Here is a 22,108-nt window from a genome sequence, read left to right on the forward strand (position 1 = left end):
AATTGGTTAAAAAATAAATTAAAACTTGTATATTAATAAATTTAAATATTTAATGACATTAAATAAAATGCACATTAATTAGTTGAATTAAGGACACATCAAGGGACTATAATCAATATGTAATCTAACACTAGGTTTATTTTAAATTTCAACTTTCCTGAAGGATTAAAGTAAAAACACCCCTTATATTTACATATAATGTAGGTAATTATTTTACACACACTGGAGACTTACATGCTCCAAACCATATTGATTTGGAGATAGGTGGTTTGGATGTGGAAAAGTGAGTCAAATATTTCTCTCCGGACCTATTCTCAAAACCATATTGATTTGGAGATAGGTGGTTTGGGGGATGCACTCCACTGGAGACTTACATGCTTTTATGGTTACCCATGGGAGACCGAAAGACATAAATCATGGAGACTACTCGAACAACTCAATGAAAATGCAAGCTTGCCATGGTGTTATATTGGGGATTTCAACGAGACCTTGAAAGCTGACGAGCAAGGAAAGGATTTAAGCAGCAAGCGACATATGTTAGTTACCTTGTTCGTCTAGATCGAGCTCTCGCAACTCAGGAGTGGATAAATTTATTTCCCAAAGCCAATGTTAGTTACCTTAAGCCAACTTCCTCGGATCACCTACCGATTTTTCTTGATTGGGAGGCAAAAAGCACAATGAAGTTTAAAAAGGCTTTTAGGTATGAATAAGCTTGGACAGAGAAAGAGGGTTGTATAGAGCAAGGTATAAAATATCGATGATATCGGAAATATCGGTAGTCCAAAAACACGGAAATTTCAATGGAAATATCAGGATATTATCGATATTGATAAGAATTGAATAAAAACCACGGAAATTGTAAGAAAAACTTGGAAATTTTTATTGAAACTTTGCAGGATGTTTATTTAGTTAATTATCTATTAGTTTATCACAAAAAAAAAATTGGAAGGAAATGCATTACATGATGGATTTAACTGATTTAAGTTCATTATATAGCGAGCTGACAAATATTGTGAGTGTAGAAAATATGTACGTAATTAATGAAAGAAGTTTAAACCAAGGTCTAATATATCAATATTATCCTGATATTTCCATCGAAATTTCCGTGTTTTTGGACTACCGTCATTTCCGATATCATCGATATTTTAGATCTTGATAGGAACTCTATGTGGTACTAAGTCACTCATGTATCTAACCATGCAATGTATAAAGTGTAAAATATTGTACTAATTCATTATATATAAATGATTATGGTGTGTTTAAACTTCATTCATTAATTACTACATATTTTCTACACTCATAATGTTTGCTAGCTCGCTATATAATCAACTTAAATCAGTTAAATCCATCATGCAATGGATTTCCTTCCAATTTTTTTTGTGATAAACTAATAGATAATTGACTAAATAAACATCATGCAAAGTTTCAATAAAAATTTCCAAGTTTTTCTTACAATTTCCATGGTTTTTATTCAATTTTTATCGATATCGATAATATCCCGATATTTCCATCGAAATTTCCATGTTTTTGGACTACCGATATTTTCGATATCATCGATATTTAAACCTTGGTTTAAACACACCATAATCATTTATATATAATGAATTAGTACAATATTTTACACTTCATACATTGCATGATAAGATACATGAGTGACTTAGTACCACATAGAGTTCCTATCAAGATCTAAAATATCGATGATATCGGAAATATCGGTAGTCCAAAAACACCGAAATTTCGATGAAAATATCGGGATAATATCGATATTTTAGACCTTGGTACAGAGGCGGTAAAGGTGGGGTGGGCTGCGGAATGCAATGGTTCTCCAATGTACTTAGTCACGGAAAAAATCAAGGCAACTCGAATTCAATTGCTCAAATGGGCAAGTAGAGAAACGCGGAAAATTCCTGGGGAAATCGCAGCGACTGAAGACAAGTTGAATAGCTTATTTGGTCAACCATTTAATGACACCACCATTGCCCAACGGAAAGAACTACAATTACAACTCCATTCCTTACTAGCTCAGGAAGAGGCTTTTTGGAAACAGAGATCCCGAGAAAATTGGTTACGTCTAGGTGACCAAAATACAAAGTATTTCCATCAGAGAGTGAATCGTCAGCAACAAAGCAATGGTTTACATGGGCTATATGATGAAAACAGAGACTGGCATGATGAAAAACCAGGTATGGAATGTATTTCACAAAACTCTTTGATTCTTAGGGAGTGACGAATGCTATGGAAGTTCTTAATACCGTAACTCCAAGGGTGGGGCCGGAAATAAATGAGGAGCTTTCTTTGCCATTTCTGGATGAGGAAATAAAGCACACTCTCTTTCAAATGCATCATTCTACGGCTCTAAGACCGGATGACATGTCCCCAGGTTTTTACCAAAAACACTGGGATACAGTTGTCCAAGATGTTTGTAATGTCGTAAGGTCTGCACTTTCTTCCGGAATCATGCTTCAGAAAATTAACTACACCCATGTGACGTTGATCCCTAAGAATAAAGATCCATCCATAATACTCATCTCAGGCCGATTAGTTTGTGCAATGTCATTTACAAGATTTGTTCAAAGGTTCTTACCAATAGATAAAAACATGTGTTGTCAAAGGGTGAAGCTGTTGTTAAAAGTTTATGAACAAGCTTCAGGTCAAGCGATAAATTATGACAAGAGTTGTGTGGCTTTTAATGAAAATCTCACAACCGTGGATAGGCAACTCCTTTCGACTGTTTGGGTATTGCTTGAGTCGATTACCATGACCGTTATTTGGCTTTACCAGTGTTTGTGGGGAAGACCAAGAAAGCCACATTCTCCTATGTAAAAGATCATTTATGGAAAAAATTGAATGGGTGGCGTGGAAATTTGTTGAGTAGTGTGGGTAAGTGTTAATCGTTATGCAGGAAGAAGAGAACATATAGATTATAGAAGAAGGAGGAAACATAGGAAACGTAGAGAGAGAAAGAGAATGATTTTTCACTTGTATTTTCTTGATTGATTCAATGGTTCCAATGATACAGTTATATAGAAGAGTACTGAGCTAACTGCCTTACCTGAATCTCACACTTAGCAATAATCCTAACTACCTTATCGTATTTGGCTAATCCTAATGACCTTATCTTATTTGGCTATATGCCCTAACATCCCCCTGCAAGCTCATGGTGGTTCAAGCATGAGATTGTTGCAATTGGATAGTAGAGTATCTATTCACTGCTGATAGTTGTGGCTGATCCCATTGTCTCACAAGCGGCCAAATGCCTGACTAGGGCCTTATCGTTCATCATCTTCTTAATGGCAAAAGCAAGACTCAATGTCACAGCCAAAAGCAAACCTTCTGGAACAACAATAACTACAATTGTAATAGCTATAGCAAAATATTCCAAGATTTCCCATGTGTCATCTCCGGACCAGATCAAGTGGGATCCTTCTTGAAGCTTGTGGCTGAACAATCCTTGTATTTTACCATTATACCGTGTATACCATAGTAACCAAATCAGTGTAGACTTGGTGCCCCCACCCTTATCAGAAATTCTCATATGGTATCCTAACTGAATATCAAATATACTTCCACCATTGCATAACCGAAGTACATAAAATCCTCAGAACTCATGTACAAAAGTTTGAGCAAGAACACCAATTTTTGCCTTGTTGTCAGAGTTAAGAGTTGGAAATGTCACTTGAATACACGATCCTATGAAATCAATTGAGAGTCTGCACTTTCCTTGTCAATACATTCCAAAACTTGTTTTTCTGCATCATCTAAAAACATTTCATCTTCTGAAACAATGAAGTGAGAGAGAAAACCAGATTGGCGATCATAAGCTGTATGAATTTCAACATTAGAATCGCTCTGTAAAGGTGTTTCATGATTTTCCAGGATGACTGGACACACTATTTTCAATTGTTGATCCAATGTGCTTTGACATAATTCAGGGGTTGAAATTGAAGATTGAGCATTATGTATGTGATAACAATCATCATCAAAATGATCTTTCTGTGAACATATTTGATGTACTCTGCAAGTTTGTGAACTTTCTGCACCAACAGAACTAGGTGGCTGCTCTTCGATTTTCATTATAATTGTTGTATCACAATCATTCTGCTTTGAAGCACTAATAGAATTTCCCTTTGGGGAATTAAATGGCAGGGAAGATTCAAGGTAATGAGAGAAAGAATTGACCATAACTGAGTTTGTCTTAATTGACTCCATTGAATCAGAAAATCGAACCTGATCCTGCAAGTTTGGATCTTGTGTAATAGATGAGTTGGTAGTTTGAGCAGAACAATGGGCGGCAAGATGATCCTTATGTGAATAAATTTGACATGTAGTAATTTCAGGTGGCAGAGAACTAGGATATGTAAATGGAGATGAGCCAAGAATTCCATTATAATTATCAACATTACTGCCATAGCTTGACTGGTATGAACTTAAATTGAATTGATCATGATCCACACCATTGAAGCCAGCATGAAATTGAGAGCTAAAGAGAGGAAAGAAAGAACCCTTTGTCTCACATTCAGCAAGAGCACAATCCACAATGGCTTCCTTAGTGAGCAATTGTGCGCGAAAGTCCTTGATTGAAATGATACTATCACGCCCCCGAATTACAGACTTAAATGTGTTGTATTTTGCAGGTAGTCCATTCAATGCAATGATCACAAAGTCTTCATCATCAAATGTGACACCAAGAACAGAAAGTCCATCCCTTGCTTCTTTAAGCCTTTGAAGATATTGGGAAACTGAATCGGATCCTTTCTTTATGTTGTAAAGATCACTCTGTAGCTTGATTATACTACTTTTAAAAAGTGGTTTTGAAGACAAACCCACATCTCTCGAGAACTCTTGCTACCAATTACACAGGAAATAGCGGATGAAGAGAGAGTTGCAGTAAGTAGCAACATTAAAGCATAATCATGCGATTTCCATGCTTTAAACTCATCTGATTCATGGCTAGCAGATGGCCCATTTGTGAGTATAGAATGTGCAGAGGTTGCTGCAGACTGAGGATGACACAAATTTGATCCGTCAACGAATCCCATAATGCCATGGCCCTCAAGCATCAACTGCAACAAAAAGTGCCATTGAAGGTAGTTGGTCTCATCTAACTTGACAATAAACGGATGTAGAGATCAAAGAAATCAAGCTAGTAGTTGGTGATTGCAAGATTTGTAACTGATTTGCAGCGACCATGTTGAGAAATTGCAGAAAAAATTTAAGTGAGACAAAAAATCAAACACCTAGTGTGCCAAACTTTGTTGAATGGAGAATGCAGAAATGGGCAATCGGAGATGCCCAGAAAAACAGAGAAGAGACAACCAAAGAACAAAGAAGAAAGAATCAAAGATTGCCTTCACATAGCAGTAGGAAGACGTTCGAGTGGACGCTCGAGAAGATCGTGCACTCCAACACCAGTGGCTTTAAGCTCCAATTCTTGCACACCCAAGTCCCCAACGAAGATGTTTATAGAAGAAGAAAGAATTTCGTGTAGCGAAAGGAAAAGAAAGGATCAAAGAAGCTGATCAAGCTTTAATATCTCTTGATACCATGTTAAACATTATGCAGGAAGAAGAAAATAGAGAGATTATAGAAGAAGAATGAGGAAATAGAGGAAACGTAGAGAGAGAAAGAGAATGATTTTTCACTTGTATTTTCTTGATTGATTCAACGGTTCCAATGATACAGTTATATAAAAGAGTATTGAGCTAACTGCCTTACCTGAATCTCACACTTAGCAACAATCCTAACTACCTTATCTTATTTGGCTATATACTCTAACAGTAAGGAGCTGTTGATTAAGACAGTGGCGCAAGCAATCCCACTCTACACTATGCATACCTTTCTTTTGCTTAGAACATTGTGTAATGAGTTGAACCAAATGGTAGTCCAATTTTGATGGGGACAAAAACAGGGACAATGAAAGATACACTGGATTAGTTGGAGAAAATTGTGTAAGCCAAAAGGTGAGGGATGATTGGGATTCAAAGACTTATACATGTTTAATTTGGCTTTGCTTGCAAAGCAAGGATGAAGATTAATTCAGAAACCGGATTCTCTCGTGGCTCATTTATTTAAAGCCAAGTATTATCCAACTGTGGACTTTATGATGACTCCTATTAAGAAGAATGCTTCAGTTTGCTGGAGGAGTATCTCGGAGGCTCGAAAGGTTATAAGAAAGAGGGCGATTTGGCGTGGTGGGGATGGAATGAATATACAAGTATGGGGTGATAGTTGGATTTCGAGAAAAAACTTTTTCAAGGTTACTAGTCTCATTCTTCTGGGGTTAGATACTTCTTTTACTGTGGGACATTTGTTTGATGAAAGAGGTCTTTCATGGAACAAAAAGTTTGTAAATGCGATTTTTTTTTTGTGCTAAGGAAGCACAACTAATCCTTAGTATTCCTATAAGCCGTCTTAAACCACCGGATCTTCATATTTGGCATGTTGAAAAAAATGGTAAAAATTTGCTTGTGGAGAAGTTGTTTGAATGTGTTGCCAACAAAAGAAAATCTGCTTAAAAGAAGAATCATTCAGGAAAACTTTTGTGCGTTTTGCAGTGGAGGTGTGGAAATGGTCGAGCACATCTTGAGAGACTGCTCGAAGTCGGCCAGGATATGGTTCTCCAGCCTGCTGGGTTTTAGAGTTTATGACGCAAGGAATATTGGCGGGGTGGAGTGGATTGCCAATTTAGCAAAGTCTTTGGAAAAAGAAAGTTTCGATCTTGTGCTGCTTCTTATATGGAATATTTGGAAGGACCGTAATGAGCTTATTTTGCAAGGCTCATCAAGACATCTAACTGATATCCATTACAAGTCATAAGCATGGCTGTCAGAATATAAAAAGTGGCATGAAAGATAGATAAAGCATAACCAACAGTTTGAGGCAGTGGACCGATTGAAAAAACCAGCAGTAAGGTGGTTAAAATGCAACTTTGATGGGTCTTGGAAGGAACAAGAAAAAAAAAGGGGGGGGGGGTTGGGGTGGTGGTGATTAGAGATGAAACCGGGTGTTTTGTGGTGGTAATGGCAATGAAATTGGAAGAAGTTGCAGCTCCATTGGTAGCAGAACTGGAGGCAGCATGTGCTGCAGTTATGTTAGCCCGACAGTTGGGCATAAATCAGCTCGAATTGGAGGGAGATGCAGCCCTATTTATTGATGCGCTTTCTCTTCAAAAGGATGATGATATATCTTTGTGGGGAACTATAATTCAGGAGACCCGCTATTACCTTCACTCCATTCCACAAACCACAATCTAGCATACGCGGAGAGGGTCGAACAAGGTTGCTCATAGATCGACGTAGTTGGGATCTACTCTCGTTCAAAGACGAGTTTGGTTTGAAGAACCGCCTGATGTAATTTATGATCTCCTAATAGAGGATAGTTAATTGACTTTATTGGCTCGGGACGCTCTTTTTCCCTTTGACCGGTTGAAATCTCGGAAGATTTTATCGATGCCCATTAAATATGCACCCTATCCTACTATCTGTACGACTTCTATATTATATCAATGAATATCGTATTCTTTTTATATAAAAAAAATGTTATAAATAGTCAAAAGTATAGAAATAACCTTTGCTAAGAGCGAGGACGAAGTGGTGCAAAATATCACACTGACAAAAGTATTTCAGATATTAGAAAATGAGGGATACTGAGAGTATTATATTTCTTCTTTTTCTCTTCTTGATATTTTCTAACTTTGAACAATTAAAGTGCTCTATTTATAGAGCCACTTCAATGGAAAATTACAAAAGGATTACTATTTAGCTTCTGAGTTTATACTATACACATGTGGGCAAACATACCCACTATTTACAATAGTCCCCCTTGGATGCCCACATATCAGTATCAATTGCCTCGTAAAACCTTGCTTGGAAAAACCCAGTGGGAAAAAAAACCATAGCAAAGGAAAAAGAGTACACCTTTACCTGGATAGTGTTGAGCATGCTTATGTTGCCTCGTTAAAACCTTGATATGAAAAACCCAATGGGAAAAAATCCTAATCGAAGGAAAAAGAGTACAACATGCATGTATCATGGATGCTCCATCTGAATTGTATCTCCTCCTGATTCCGTATTCTTCAAATTTGTAAGCCGACGTAATCCAATTCCTTGCACTAACTTCTGAAATGTGCACTTTGGTAGAGATTTGGTGAACAAGTCTGCTAAATTTTCATTGGAACGGATTTGTCTGACTTCATTAACTTTACCCTTCTGAAGCTCATGTGCACTGAAAAATCTTGGAGATATGTGTTTAGTCTTATCATCTTTGATGAATCTTTCCTTCATTTGGGCGACACAGGCTGCATTATCTTCATGGATGACAGTTTGAGTGTCTGTCTTTGAAGGTAGACCACATGAATTCCGGATGTGATGGATCATTGATCTTAACCAAGAACATTCACGACTTGCTTTATGTAAAGTAATTATTTCCGAGTGATTGGAAGATGTAGTAACTAGCGTTTGCTTCGTTGATCACCGTGAAATTGCAGTATCTCCATAAGTGAACACATATCCATTTTGTGAGCGGGTTTTATGTGGATTAGAGAGAAAACTAGCATCTGCATATCTAATAAGGATCTGTTCATTTGTGGGCTTTTCTGAGTAGAAGAGACCCATATCTGTTGTCCCACGAAGGTATCGTAGAACATCTTTGACTCCCTTTCAATGATGAATTGTTGGAACAGAGCTGTACCTAGCTAACAAGTTAACTGAAAAAGCTATATCTGGTCTAGTACATTGTGCTAAATACAATAAAGCACATATTGTGCTCAAATATGGTACTTCTGGACCAAGGACCAGTTCATCATCTTCTTTTGGACAGAATGGATCTTTCTTAATGTCCAAAGAACGAATGACCATTGGGGTGCTAAGTGGATAAGCCTTGTCCATGCCAAATCGCTTCAGTATTTTTTCAATGTAAACTGATTGATGGACCAAAATTCCATTAACATAATGCTCGATCTGCAGGCCGAGACAATATTTGGTTTTTCCAAGGTCTTTCATTTCAAATTCGCTTTTCAGATAGTCAGCAGTTTTGTTAAGCTCTTCAGGGGTTTCAACTAGGTTCATATCATCGACGTATACTGCCACTATAGCAAATCCAGTATTTGATTTCTTAATGAACACACAAGGGCATATGACATTGTTGGCATATCCTTCTTTAATCAAATACTCACTGAGACGATTATACCACATTCGCCCAGATTGTTTCAGCCCATATAGTGATCGCCTTAATTTGATTGAGAACATACCTCGTGGTTTGTTTTTTGCTTCAGGCAACTTAAGTTCTTTTGGGACTTTCATATATATATATATATATATATATATATATGTCTGTATCTAATTCTCCATATAGATACATGGTGATGACATCCATAAGTTGCATGTCAAGTTTTTCTGAAATCACCAAACTTATTAAGTAACGGAACGTAATTGCGTCCATTACAGGAGATTATGTCTCTTCATAATAAATTCCAGGTCTTTGTGAAAAACTTTGTGCAACGAGTCATGCTTTATATCTTGCAATCTTGTTTTTCTCGTTGCGTTTCCTTGTGAATACCCATTTGTAACCTACGGGGTTCACACCAGGCGGGGTTTGGACTACTGGTCCAAAAACACTTCGTCTTTCCAAGGAATTTAATTATGCTTGGATTGTATCTTTCCACTTAGGCCAATCTTGACTTTATCTGCATTATCAACAGAGAGAGGCTCATCGTCGATGATTATTTCATTTTGATCCCACAATTCATTAGTACATTCATAATTTATGGATATTTCTTTGCTTTCATGTACTTCTGTCTCTTCAGGAACATGTGTCTCATCAAGGACATTTTCTTTTTCTGGAAGTACAGAATCATGAATTGTGGATTTATCATTCAATTTCTTTTCTTGAATGATATCATTTGGGTTCAATTGTGCCCTCATCTTTCTATTTCGAGGGGCTGAATCTTTTGAACCTGGGGGTCTACCACGCTTCAGGCGTGCACTGGATGAATCATTCGCTGCTATTTTATTTTGTCGAACAGGGATATCAATTCTTGCAGGTGCGTTTGCAGCTGGTATATGTGACTTTGTCACTTTCGAAGCATCATTAAATGCATCTGGCATTTGATTAGCAATACCTTGAAGATGAACGATCATTTTCACTTCATTTCCACATTAAGTGCTTCATGGATCAAAATGAGATAAGGTGGGAACAACCCATGTTAGCTCTTGCTGTTCTTTTGGAACGGTTTTTTCTCCTCCTAACGACGGGAAAACTGTCTCATCAAAATGACAATCAGCAAAACGAGATGTAAACATATCACCAGTCAAAGGCTCCAAATATCTAATGATAGATGGTGAATCAAAACCCACATAAATTCCCAGTCTGCGCTGAGGTCCCATTTTAGTTCGTTGTGGCGGTGCAATAGGCACATAAACAGCACTACCAAAAACTCGTAAATGTGAAATATTTGGATGATGTCCAAACACGAGTTGTATTGATGAGTATTGGTGGTTGGCTATGGGTCTCAGTCGAACCAATGATGCTGCATGTAAGATGGCATGTCCCCATGTAGAGACATGCAATTTCGTTTTCATGAGCAGAGTGCGGGCTATTAATTGAAGTCGCTTGATAAATGCCTCTGCTAAACCATTTTGGGTATAGACATGAGGAACAAGATGTTCAACATCAATGCCCAGTGCCATACAGTAATCATCAAAGGTTTGAAACGTAAATTCACCAGCGCTATCAAGTCGAATGGACTTAATGGGATGATCTGGAAACTGTGCTCGCAACTTAATTATCTGAGCAAGAAGTCTCGCAAAAGATACATTTCTAGTAGACAATAGGCAAACATGTGACCATTGGATAGATGCATCAACCAAAACCATAAAATATCGAAATGGTCCACAAGGTGGTTGAATAGGTCCACAAATATCCCCTTGAATTCTTTGTAAAAATGATGGGGATTCATCATCAACCTTTAGTTGTGATGGTCTAATTACCAACTTCCCTTGGGAACAAGCCTTGCAAAGGTTATCATTTGAGACATCAATGTGTCTGCTTAATAATGGATGTCCATTAGAGTTGGTAATGATTCTACGCATCATGGTAGATCGTGGATGACCTAGACGGTCATGCCAAAGCATGTAAACCTTTGAATCAATGAACTTCTGGTTCATGACAGTATATGCCTCAACTGTCCTTATGTATATATAATACAATCCACTCGATAAACCATGCAACTTCTCCAATATATGCTTCTGGGTATGATTGGAGGTAATGCATAAATATTCCACATTTTCTACACTTTTCGTTTCAATGTGGTATCCATTTAGACGTATGTCTTTAAAACTCAACCAATTTCGAATGGATTGAGTAGCATATAATGCATTCTTTATGGACAATATTGTTCCATTTGGAAACATAATCTGGGCTTTTCCTGAGCCTTCAATTACATTTGATTGCCCTGATATTGTTGTTACCTTTACTTTTGCAAGTACCGAATTCGAGAAATACTTTCGATCTCGAAGTATTGAATGCGTGGTTGCGTTGTCTGCAAGACAAAAGTCTCCGCCATTGCTCTTGTTTTTAGAATAACCATAATTTTTATCCATGTTCTCTGAGTAAAGAAAAACAGTTTATTCATACTGGAATACTACTTTTATTGAATTAAAAATGCGAGCATTAAACCACAAGTACAAATAACAAGAGTACATTAAACATAAATAATTCAATCGGACCCATAAACTTCATTCCCTCTTTCATTAATAAAGTCTGTAGCATCCAGGTGGGTTGTGTTTAACTATCCTGATAAATTGGTCACTGGATTAGGGGTTTCCATTGGTTAAGCCTGGTCGAAGAAATTGATCTCGATATCCTTCTCCTTGAAGGAGGCTTGATACAGATCCACTAAATGCTTTGAGGTGCGACAATTACGCGCCCAATGTCCGTTGCCACCACACCTATGGCAAACTCCTTTAGGATTTCTAGGAGTGTTCATATGAGTTTTTCCTTTCTGGCGATTTGCATTTTTAAAGCTCGGGCCTGGATTATGCCTTGGAACCTGGTTGTGAAACTGGACACCATGGTTTTTGGCTTTCCCGTTTCATCGGCCTCGCTTGTGGCCACATCATCGTTTGTAATTATTGCCACGGGAGGTAATGGTATTCCTTTCAAAGGAAGTAGCATTCACTTCTGGGAAAGGTGCTAATCCAATAAGTCAGGAATTATGGTTTTTCATCAGGAGCTCATTGTTCTGTTCAGCTACCAGGAGCACAGATATCAGCTGGTTGTATTCAGTGAAGCCTCGCGCTCTATACTGCTGCTGCAGGAGCATGTTAGAGGCATGAAATGTGCTGAAAGTCTTTTCCAATAACATCTCTTCAGTAATAGTATCCCCACAAAGCTTCATCTGAGAGGTAATTCTGAACAACGTAGAATTGTACTCAGCCACTGACTTGAAATCCTGGATCCTTAGGTGAGTCCAATCATAACGAGCTCTTGGAACAATCATTGTTTTCTAGTGATTGTATCTGTTTCTCAAGGCATTCCAAAGGGTTAATGGATCTTCAACCGTTAAGTACTTGCTCTTTAGTGCCTCATCAAGATGGCGACGAATAAAAATATGGCCTTTGCCCGATCTTGAGAGGATGAGTTGCTCTCTTCCCTGATGGTATCTCCAAGATTTGTTGCTTCCATATGGATATTGGTATCCAGTACCCAGGTAAGTTAATTATTTCCAGTAATGTCCAGAGCAGCAAAATCAAGCTTTGCCAAGTTTGCCATTTTTTTTTCTGAAAGAAAAATGAGGTATGTAAGAACTTACAATAATATGTGTTCTAGAGGAATATATTATTAGAACTTCTGGTTCTTACAAATTTTTGATCTTCAGGCCAAAATGTTAAGTACTCGAAACTTCAGGCTCGAGATTTACATGATTAATGAGAAGGACAATTGTACCGCACCATTCTCATCGAAACAAGTATAGGATGAGCGATTATTCCGCACCACTTTAAACAGCAAGAAAATTTAAATATGTAGAGCAAGGTGGACGATTATATCGCACCACCTAAAATTGCGATAAATTAAATATGCAAAGCATGGTGAACGATTATACAACACCACCTAAAATTGTGATAAAATTTAAATATGCAAAGCAGGGTGGACGATTATACCGCACCACCTAAAATTGCGATAAAGTTTTAAAATTTAAATATGTAAAGCAAGGTGGATGATTATACCGCACCACCTAAAATTGCGATAAAATTTAAATATGCAAAGCAGGGTGGGTGATTATTTCACACCACCTAAAATTGCGATAAAATTTAAATATGCAGAGCAGAGTGGGTGATTATTCCACACCACCTAAAATTGTGATAAAATTAAATAGCAAGTAAATTTAAATATGTAGGATATGATGGGTGATTATACTGCTCCGCTTAAAATTTGCAGTAAAATTAGATCTGTAGTCCAAGATAGGCGATGATACCGCACCATCTTGGATTGCATAAATAAACACTGAGTTAGTAGTCAAGAGTTACACCAAACAAAAAATCAAAGATATAAGTAACTGTTAGGTTGAGAACTAGAAGTAAACATGGTCCAAACAGTTCTTCGCGAGGGTATATCCAGCAATTGAGGCAGAGGAAGAAGAAGAACAGTAAAAACCTTAGAGGAAACATTTTTTTTTTTCTTTCGGTGAAGGGAAATGAGAAATGATTAGAGAGTCATGCTGATAACGTGTTATAAATAGGCAAAAGTAGAGAAATAACCTTTGCTAAGAGCGAGGACGAAGTGGTGCAAAATATCATACTGACAAAAGTATTGCAGATATTAGAAAGTGAGGGATACTGAGAGTATTATATTTCTTCCTTTTCTCTTCTTGATATTTTCTAACTTTGAACAATCAAAGTGCTCTATTTATAGAGCCACTTCAATGGAAAATTACAAAAGGATTACTATTTAGCTTCTGAGTTTATACTATACACATGTGGGCAAACATACCCACTATTTACAACAAAAAATTATTTTACACACACATATATATAATAAAAATGCCTAACATATGTAAAAATTCATGAAAAATAATTTACCTACAAAACAAAGAAATGTTATTTTATTCAAAATTAATTTACCTATATTTTACATAAAAACATTGGTCAATCATTTGCAAATTATAAGTACAATCCAAAAATAAATATCGTGCTAATAATAAATAAATTTATTTATAGGTAAATTAACTTTTAACTAATTTACCTACAATTTACATAAAAATATAAGTAAATAATTTGCACATCATAAATTTATAATTGTGTAGTCAACTCTTGAAAGAATAAAGTTTTTCACTCCCACATAGAGTTCACCTACTATTTGAACTTTAAAATATTATTAGAATGCTTCAAAAAAAGCAAAACAATTTACCCAACATACGTAAAATACTTTACCTACATAATAAAACAATATTATTTTATCCAATAATAATTTACCTTTTATTTATTTGTACATATATAATAAAATATGCTCAATATATGTGATGATACATATAAAATAAATTACATACCTAATAAAAGAATGTTATTTGATTCAAAATTAATTTACCTATTATTTTCACATATATCTTATAATAATAAAATATGCTCAATATGTGTAATAATACATGAAAAATAAATTACCTACAAAATAAAGAAATGTTACTATATTCAAAATTACCTACAAAATATATGTTATTTGCTTATCATAAATTTGCATATAGGTAAATTTTGAATGTATTTGTAGTACTATATATGTTCAAATAAATAAATAAATAAATAAATAAATATATATCTATATATATATATATATCTATATTTTGGCAAAAGCCGGTTGAGAAAGACCAAGTGTGGATTGGCATCCAGGACAATGATCCACGATCTTCACTCTAAGGTACCGTTTGGTACATAGACGGGATGGAACAAGATGGGATTGGACGGAACGAAACAGAGGTTCGGTGTTATGTTTGGTACGCGCAGGACGGAACGGAACCAAAAGATTAAATGACTAACTATTACTCATGTTCCGTCTGTTGTTTGGTACAATGTTTATGTGTGGGACAGGACGAGACTTTATTTATTTATTTATTTATTTTGTTTTCTTAACTTGTTCATATTTGAACACATATATGCTTATCTATGATATATTTTTTACACTAGCACATGACTGAAGATATGTTATGCCATGAATTATGTTTGTACCATACTTAGGACCTCCATATTTTAGACCTCGTATAAATACTCGGGGGACTCAAATGTAATTATGTAATAAATGAAGGGGCAAATATGTAATAAGTGAGGAGCCCTTATTCTATAAAAGGGTCTCCTCACCCTCACAAACCTCAAGCCTCACTCTCACATTACAGAGCTCTCACCCTCAAAGAAGCTCTCATCCTCTCACCAACAGAGAAATACAATATCAATGTGGATGTAGCCCAAACATTAGGGTGAACCACGATACATCTTGTGTTCTTTACTTTCTTGCAGATTCACGGTCGGGTTTACGTTGTTCCAAGATCTCCCGGTTTTGTGCATCAACAAATTCCATCTCGCATTACCTTAGGATCATGGATAATTGCTTGAAGGTTACTAAGAATGTTGAACCATTTGATCTTGATGTGAATAAACAATTCAAGGGGACTTGGATCCAAATCATATGCTTTTAATCCACATCATTCGAAATCAATTGCAAGCACAAATAACAAAACCCCAATATGGTATCAGAAATAAACAGCAATGGAAGCATCTCTTTAACTTGGATTACTTAAGTTTACGAACTCTAAAATTGATGGGTTCAGGAAATAAATCCCGCAGTTAGCATGGGGATGGACAAATACCCATCGGTTATGGATAACCGCGGTTATCCACCCATTTAAATTTTGCGGTTTTATGGGTAACCGTTTAGATAATTAAATGGTTATGGGTATAACCATTTATCCGGAAAATTTAAATGGGCGGTTATGAGCATTAACTGCGGTTATAACGGTTACCCGTTTACCCGTTTATGAATAATCAGTAATTTTGATTTTTAATTAAAATTAGGGAAGTCGTGGAAGAAGAAGTCTGAATTCATATTTTTAGATGTTGTAACTATTTCTAACAAAATGGGTTTCTTTCCTTTCTCCTGATATACTGTCCTATTTTTTTTACATGTTTTGTATACACTTATGTAGTTGTGGAAGTTAGTCCTTTATATCTTAGAAAAGTTTGAATTCATGTTTTGCTTGTAAAACTAGGTTGTTATTTGTAAAACTAGTTTGAATTCACAATGGATACAAATGTTTTGCTTGATATTTTAGAATTAAGCATCACATATATCTATATTTTTATATTTTTAGAACTCTGAAGTCTAAATTCATGTTTTGGGTGCTGCAGATTGATATTTTAGAATTATTGGAGGTGTATACGCTTACGGTTAAAAAATAATGTAAATAGGCGCAAAAAGGGTAAATGGGTTAAAAAATGGATAAACGGGTATACGGTTACGGTTAAATGGGTACACAGTTATGAGTATGGTTAACCATTTATAAACGATTATGTGTATAGGTATAACCATTTAGGTAATTACCCAACGGGTAACGGTTATGCGGGTATGAGTATAAATGGCTATGGGTAAATAACCGCGGTTACCCGCCCGCCATAACCATTGCCCATTCCTAAGTTAGCACATTATACCTATACTAAAACCCCAAAACCGCGCTACTATTCACGGACAGTGCGCGGACGAAAATGTCCTTCGTTTTGATGTTGCTGTTCCGTTTGGTTGAGCTTTTTGTACAGTAAAACTACACCAGTGCCCTTTGTTTGGTTGTCTTTGACAGAATTGGACTTTGTTTCACATTTTTTTGTGGTTGTATTTGTTTTTGCTACAGTTGCAGCACAGTTTTGTCAGGCTCACGTGTTGGTCATCGCATAGTACTTTGTTTGGGTTTTATTTTGTTCCGTTTTGTTTCCTCTCATTTTCAACTTTGCTTCACTGTCGCTTTCACCCGTTTTGTTTCCTCTCATTTCCATCTTTGTTTCGCGGTTGTTCTCACAGCTTAAATCCTTTTTGCCTAAAAAATTCCTGTTTCAGGTCGTCGTAAATTTTCGTGTTGTTGCTTCCAGTCGGTGTTTTGTGCAATTCTACAACCTGCGGTTGCTCGGAAAATACGAAATCAATGTAAGGTTTTTATTTGCACCATGCGAAGACATCTATGTTTGAGGTGAAAAGTTTTGAAATTATGTGGTTTTAATTTGAAGGATAGTGTGCTTGCTTATTGTTAATTATTTTTATTTCGTTTTGAATTTGTTAGTTTATCTTTTGTGCATCTAAGTATTTGATCATTGTTTTAGACTGGATTTTTGTGGTTTTGAGCTTATGGGTTTTTTTGGTGCATGAGAAAATGTTATCCAATTGTTTGATTCAACATTTTTCCTTAATATGTTGTAACATTGCTGTCGCTGTGCCCCTTTGTCAAACTTTGTTTTCATTTTTTATTTTTTCTGTGTTGCTTTTGTAAAATTGAAGTAGGAGTTTGACGGATGTTGATGAATCCCGCAGTTTATTGGCGAAGAGAACAACACCTTTTGTAATGTTTGTAGTCATTTACCCACAGATTCATAAAGTGGTGTTATTTTTATGGAGGATGGTTGTTAATCTTTTGTATTGTTAATTTCACAGCGTGTGGGTTGCTCGGAGACCACCGGGTTATGCTTTTGTTCACTTGGATCACAGTAGAGATGCACATGATGCATTGGTGAACTAGATGGCTGGAAATTTCGTACAAAAGAAAGAAGGAAGAAAAGATGATCTGTAATGCAATTGAGGACTCTAGTTATATAGGCTATTTCATACCTCTTCAAATACCTTTTGGATGTATCTGAAGTTTAATTAAAAACTCAATTCGAAAATTAAAACTAATTGGTCAGTCTAATTTTAATTATTAGGCCCCAAGACCCTTGTCTTGATTAATTAATATTAATTTATTAATTTATATTAATATTATGGTATAATCATCAAGCCCAATCAACACAAATGGTGGCCCAAGCCTCAATCCCCATTCCAAATGGTCCAACACCTAACTAATATTGTAGATGACAAAACATATATAAAGGTCATTGGGAATCTTGTTTTCTCCAATGTGGGACAAGAGTCTCAAAACTCTAACACCTTTTTGAGCATGGCACCAATATGGCGTGTGTTCATCCTCTCCACGTGAAGTTTGTCATATGCCTTGAATGATTTCAACTCATCGGTAACCTTCACAAGCTCAACTGTGGGCTTCTCTCGTGCAATTGGAAGGTAAGGGCCTTGGAGCTGGGTGTCATTGGCAATTTCCTTTGCAGGAGAATCATCAACATGTAGCTTGAAGACCCTCGCGAGAACGATTCTTCTTACGATGATCAACATAAATTCCAATGGCTGGTGTAAGTTTCTTTGGAATCCCAGCAGACTGGTAAGCAAACAAGGTAAACAACTTGTTAAAATCATCACATAAAAGCTCATGTGTTAAACCAGACGCAAAATAAAACACAAAAACTGATCTAAGAATTTCAAATTTAGGATCATGTTTATATTTTTATGGAATCTGGTGATCTGCAAATGTTTCGAAACTGAAAAGCAATCTGTATTTTATTTATTCTTATAACACTTCATCCTGTAATCAACTTTAATAAACTCGTAAAACCTAGATCAATTCCAACATAAACAGACCACTTATCAAATACAATTCCCAAGCACAAGTTAAACTAGTGAAACCAAGAAAACTAACTTAACGTAACTACTTACACATTTAAAGTTCATCCAACCAAAATTTAATAAAAATCCTTAAAACCAAGTCCCCAAATCTCCCAAACCAAATAAAGCATAAACATTGTTTGAAAAAAGGCTAGCATTTGTTACACCAGTTTACAGAATAAAGGCATGCATGGCTGTACCCCTCAACCATCATGCCATGAAGTGAGTAACTAGCTCGCCTAACCACCAAGTCACCCCTGCACAAATTCTTAATAAAAGGGGAGCCCTACGAAGGGTAGAGATTAATCTTAAGACCGACACTAGATTGCTGGAGGGGTGTAGAGATGGGAGAATAGTTAATATAGAGATGAAAAAGAGCCAGCTTTCAAACTTGTATGGATAAAGGTGGCTTAACTTATGACGAGAAAGCATAATCAAAGCTAAACTCAAACCTTTTCATTGCTACCTCAGGAAAGGCAGAAGTTAAACCAGAGAAACCAAACCACAAACACACCATTACTCTGGTCATCTATTCTGTGTAGATTTACAACCAAAACACAAATATACCACTAATCAAATACAATTCCCAAGCACAAGTTAAACCAGAGAAACCAAGAAAACTAACTTATTTTCTCATAATCATCCTATTTTCCTAAAAAATATAAATTTTCCATGGAAAAATCAAGAAAACAAAAAAGTAAAACCCAATAAAAAAAGCAAAATTAAAGATCTATAGAAGCTAGAATTTTAGTGTTTGTTGATGGTGTAAATATTGAAAAAGATAAGGGGCATTTTTGTCTTAAAATGTTATAATTTTGTGTTCCACAGATGTGGAACTAGTTGTTCCAAAGGGGTGAGGTGGAACGAAAAATCAGCCAAAACTCGTTCCGTGGGACAGCGTGTTCTACGGTTTTTGGTGCACTAAACGTGGGAAGGAATGCATCGTCCCACTGCTTTTCGTCATGTCCCACGTACCAAACGGTATCTAATTGTTGAGTTGGTCATAGATGTAGAACTGGGTTTTGAGATCCAGAATCGTTTGGTATACAGACGGGACGGGACGAAACGGAGAGGGAGCAAAGATGCCCTCAGATGGAAACAAGGAGGAAGAAGAAGGAGACGGAGAGATTATAATTTTGTGTTCCACAGATGTGGAATGAGTCATTCCAGGGGGTGAGGCGGAACAAAAATTCACCCAAAATTCGTCTCGTGGAACAGCGCGTTCCACCCGTTTTAGGCGCACCAAACGTGGGACGGAACGCCTCGTTCCACTCCGTTTCGTCTCGTCCCACGTACCAAACGGTACCTTAACATTGTAAAACTTTCCATATGCAACACTGTTGATGCACAAAATCAGTGGGGACTTTGGTACAACAGAAAGTGTCAAGTTTGTGACCTTCGCTAGATTGCTTCGGTCACTAGTGTGGATAAGTATGTAAATGGATAGAGACAGGGAAGCAAACACAAGATGTACGTGGTTCACCCAGATTGGCTACGTCCACGAAGTAGAGGAGTTCTAATTAATTGTGAAGGGTTTACACAAGTACATAGGTTCAAGCTCTCCTTTAGTGAGTACTAGTGAATGATTTAGTACAAATGACATTAGGAAATATTGTGAGAGAATGATCTCTATTTATAGAAGAGAGTTTCTAGTTTCATTCTGACATTGACAAGTGTCGTGTTGTGATTGGCTTCTGATGTTGACACGTGTCACGCTATGATTGGCTCCTGATGTCGACACGTGTCGCGATGTGATTGGCCTCCTGGTTGGAGGGAAACTTTTCTAGGTCTTTGACGGTATAGCGTTGACCGGTGCTCAGTAGTTTCGGGATTGGTCAAGTATGGTACAAACAGTGCTCCCCTAAGTTCTAAGTGAGGGAATCTCCTCGGTTGGGGACTTGCAATATTCAAGCCATTGAGTAATCACAAAACTTTTAAGTACCGAAATGTGGTGTCATTTTCACTTGCCTTATCTGTCTCATATGTAGATGTGGCATTTTCTCTGGAAGTACTTTTCCTCTATCCAGGGGTGGTATCTTTAACCGATGAAGATGCATAAGGTAATGTATCAATTTCACTTGAAGCTTACTTGTAGTTTCGGGCTTGGTCAAGTGCGATACAAACCCTATAGTAGGAGTCCCCCTAGTCGCCGAGCTAGGAGATTTGCCGAATGAGGTAACAGACAAGGTAAGAAATCAGACTTCCAAGCAAGCAACCTGGATCGGAGGTTCGACTCCGTCTTTCGGTTGCTTATTCTCATTCTCATTGTGTCGTAAACAACAACAAAGATAAGGAGAAGTAAATGGAGAAGAGATGATATGAGATACTTTTGCTTTTGAAGAAGTAACTTTCCACAAGCTTATTCTTGAACTGGGCTGGAGGGTTTTCTGGTTTCCTCCAGAGTATAAGGCCGACTCAAGAATTTGAGGGTCAAAACAAGTCCATTAAATCTAGAGTACGTTCGACCCTGATGATATGTGATACTTTTACTGTTGAAAAAGTAGTGGATGTATAGCACGTGTTCTGTTACACTTGTCTCCACATGCTTCCTTGTATCCTTCTCACTTGCCCTATCTGTTCCTCAGGCAGATGTGGTATCTTTTCTGGAAGCATAAGATGTTGAAGATGAGTACTCGAGAGCAATGCCAGGTAAGTAATTAGGCAAAGGGTTTCAGGCAGTCAGTTCCTGACTGGAAGCTTGATTCCAAATGCTGATTGATTGCTCTCTTTCTCCTTGTCTTGCAGGTAAGAACAAGGCCAAAGGAAGAGACAGAGAAAAAGCATGATATGGGATACTCTTGCTTTTAACCTTGATGATATGAGATACTCTTACTCTGGTGTAGCTTGTTTGCAGAGGTATTGTCGGGGGGAAAAAAAGCTGAGTATTTCGAAAGACTTTGCTAAGAATGCCCTCTCGGATGTGAAGAAAAGTTGAGCATTTTTTTTTATTTGCAGGTCTGCCTGGCTGTGGAGGATGGAGGTTGACATATATAGGAGTCTCTCTAATAACAAGTAGTAGTGCTATTCCTTTACCCTTCTTGGTCATAGCAATGTAGTGGGAGCTACAAGCTTTACGTGTTTTAACTTTGTCAGAGCACTTTGAAAAAGTGGTCTATGGTATCTGGAAAACTGATGTTGCGTGTGAAGATTGCAGACAATCTTTATCCAAGGAAATCTGTCTCTCGAAGTTTGGAGAGCGGTGCCTTTTCGGTTTTTGAACAAGCAATTCTGTCGGGGATCTGGCTCTCGAGATTGAGAGAACGGTGTTCTTCAATTTTTTAGAAAGCAATCCTGTTGGGAGTCTGACTCTTGAGATTTGGAAAGCAGTGTTTCTTCGATTTTTGAGAAAGTAATCTTGTTGGGAGTCTGACTCTCGAGA

At 37.0% G+C, this 22,108-nt stretch overlaps 1 protein-coding gene across 1 annotated transcript; it reads right to left on the minus strand.

The window, feature by feature from the left end:
• Window positions 1-18,147: 18,147 nt before the first annotated feature.
• LOC126611889 (60S ribosomal protein L13-1-like) lies at window positions 18,148-19,258 on the minus strand. Its single transcript, XM_050280207.1, has 2 exons — window positions 19,182-19,258; window positions 18,148-18,445 (listed from the first exon to the last, which is right to left on the minus strand). The coding sequence occupies exons 1-2, from the start codon at window positions 19,256-19,258 to the stop codon at window positions 18,148-18,150; spliced, it is 375 nt and encodes a 124-aa protein (XP_050136164.1).
• Window positions 19,259-22,108: the final 2,850 nt, after the last annotated feature.

This window comes from Malus sylvestris, chromosome 17, assembly GCF_916048215.2.
Source record: "Malus sylvestris chromosome 17, drMalSylv7.2, whole genome shotgun sequence".
In the NCBI taxonomy this organism is placed as follows: Eukaryota; Viridiplantae; Streptophyta; class Magnoliopsida; order Rosales; family Rosaceae; genus Malus; species Malus sylvestris.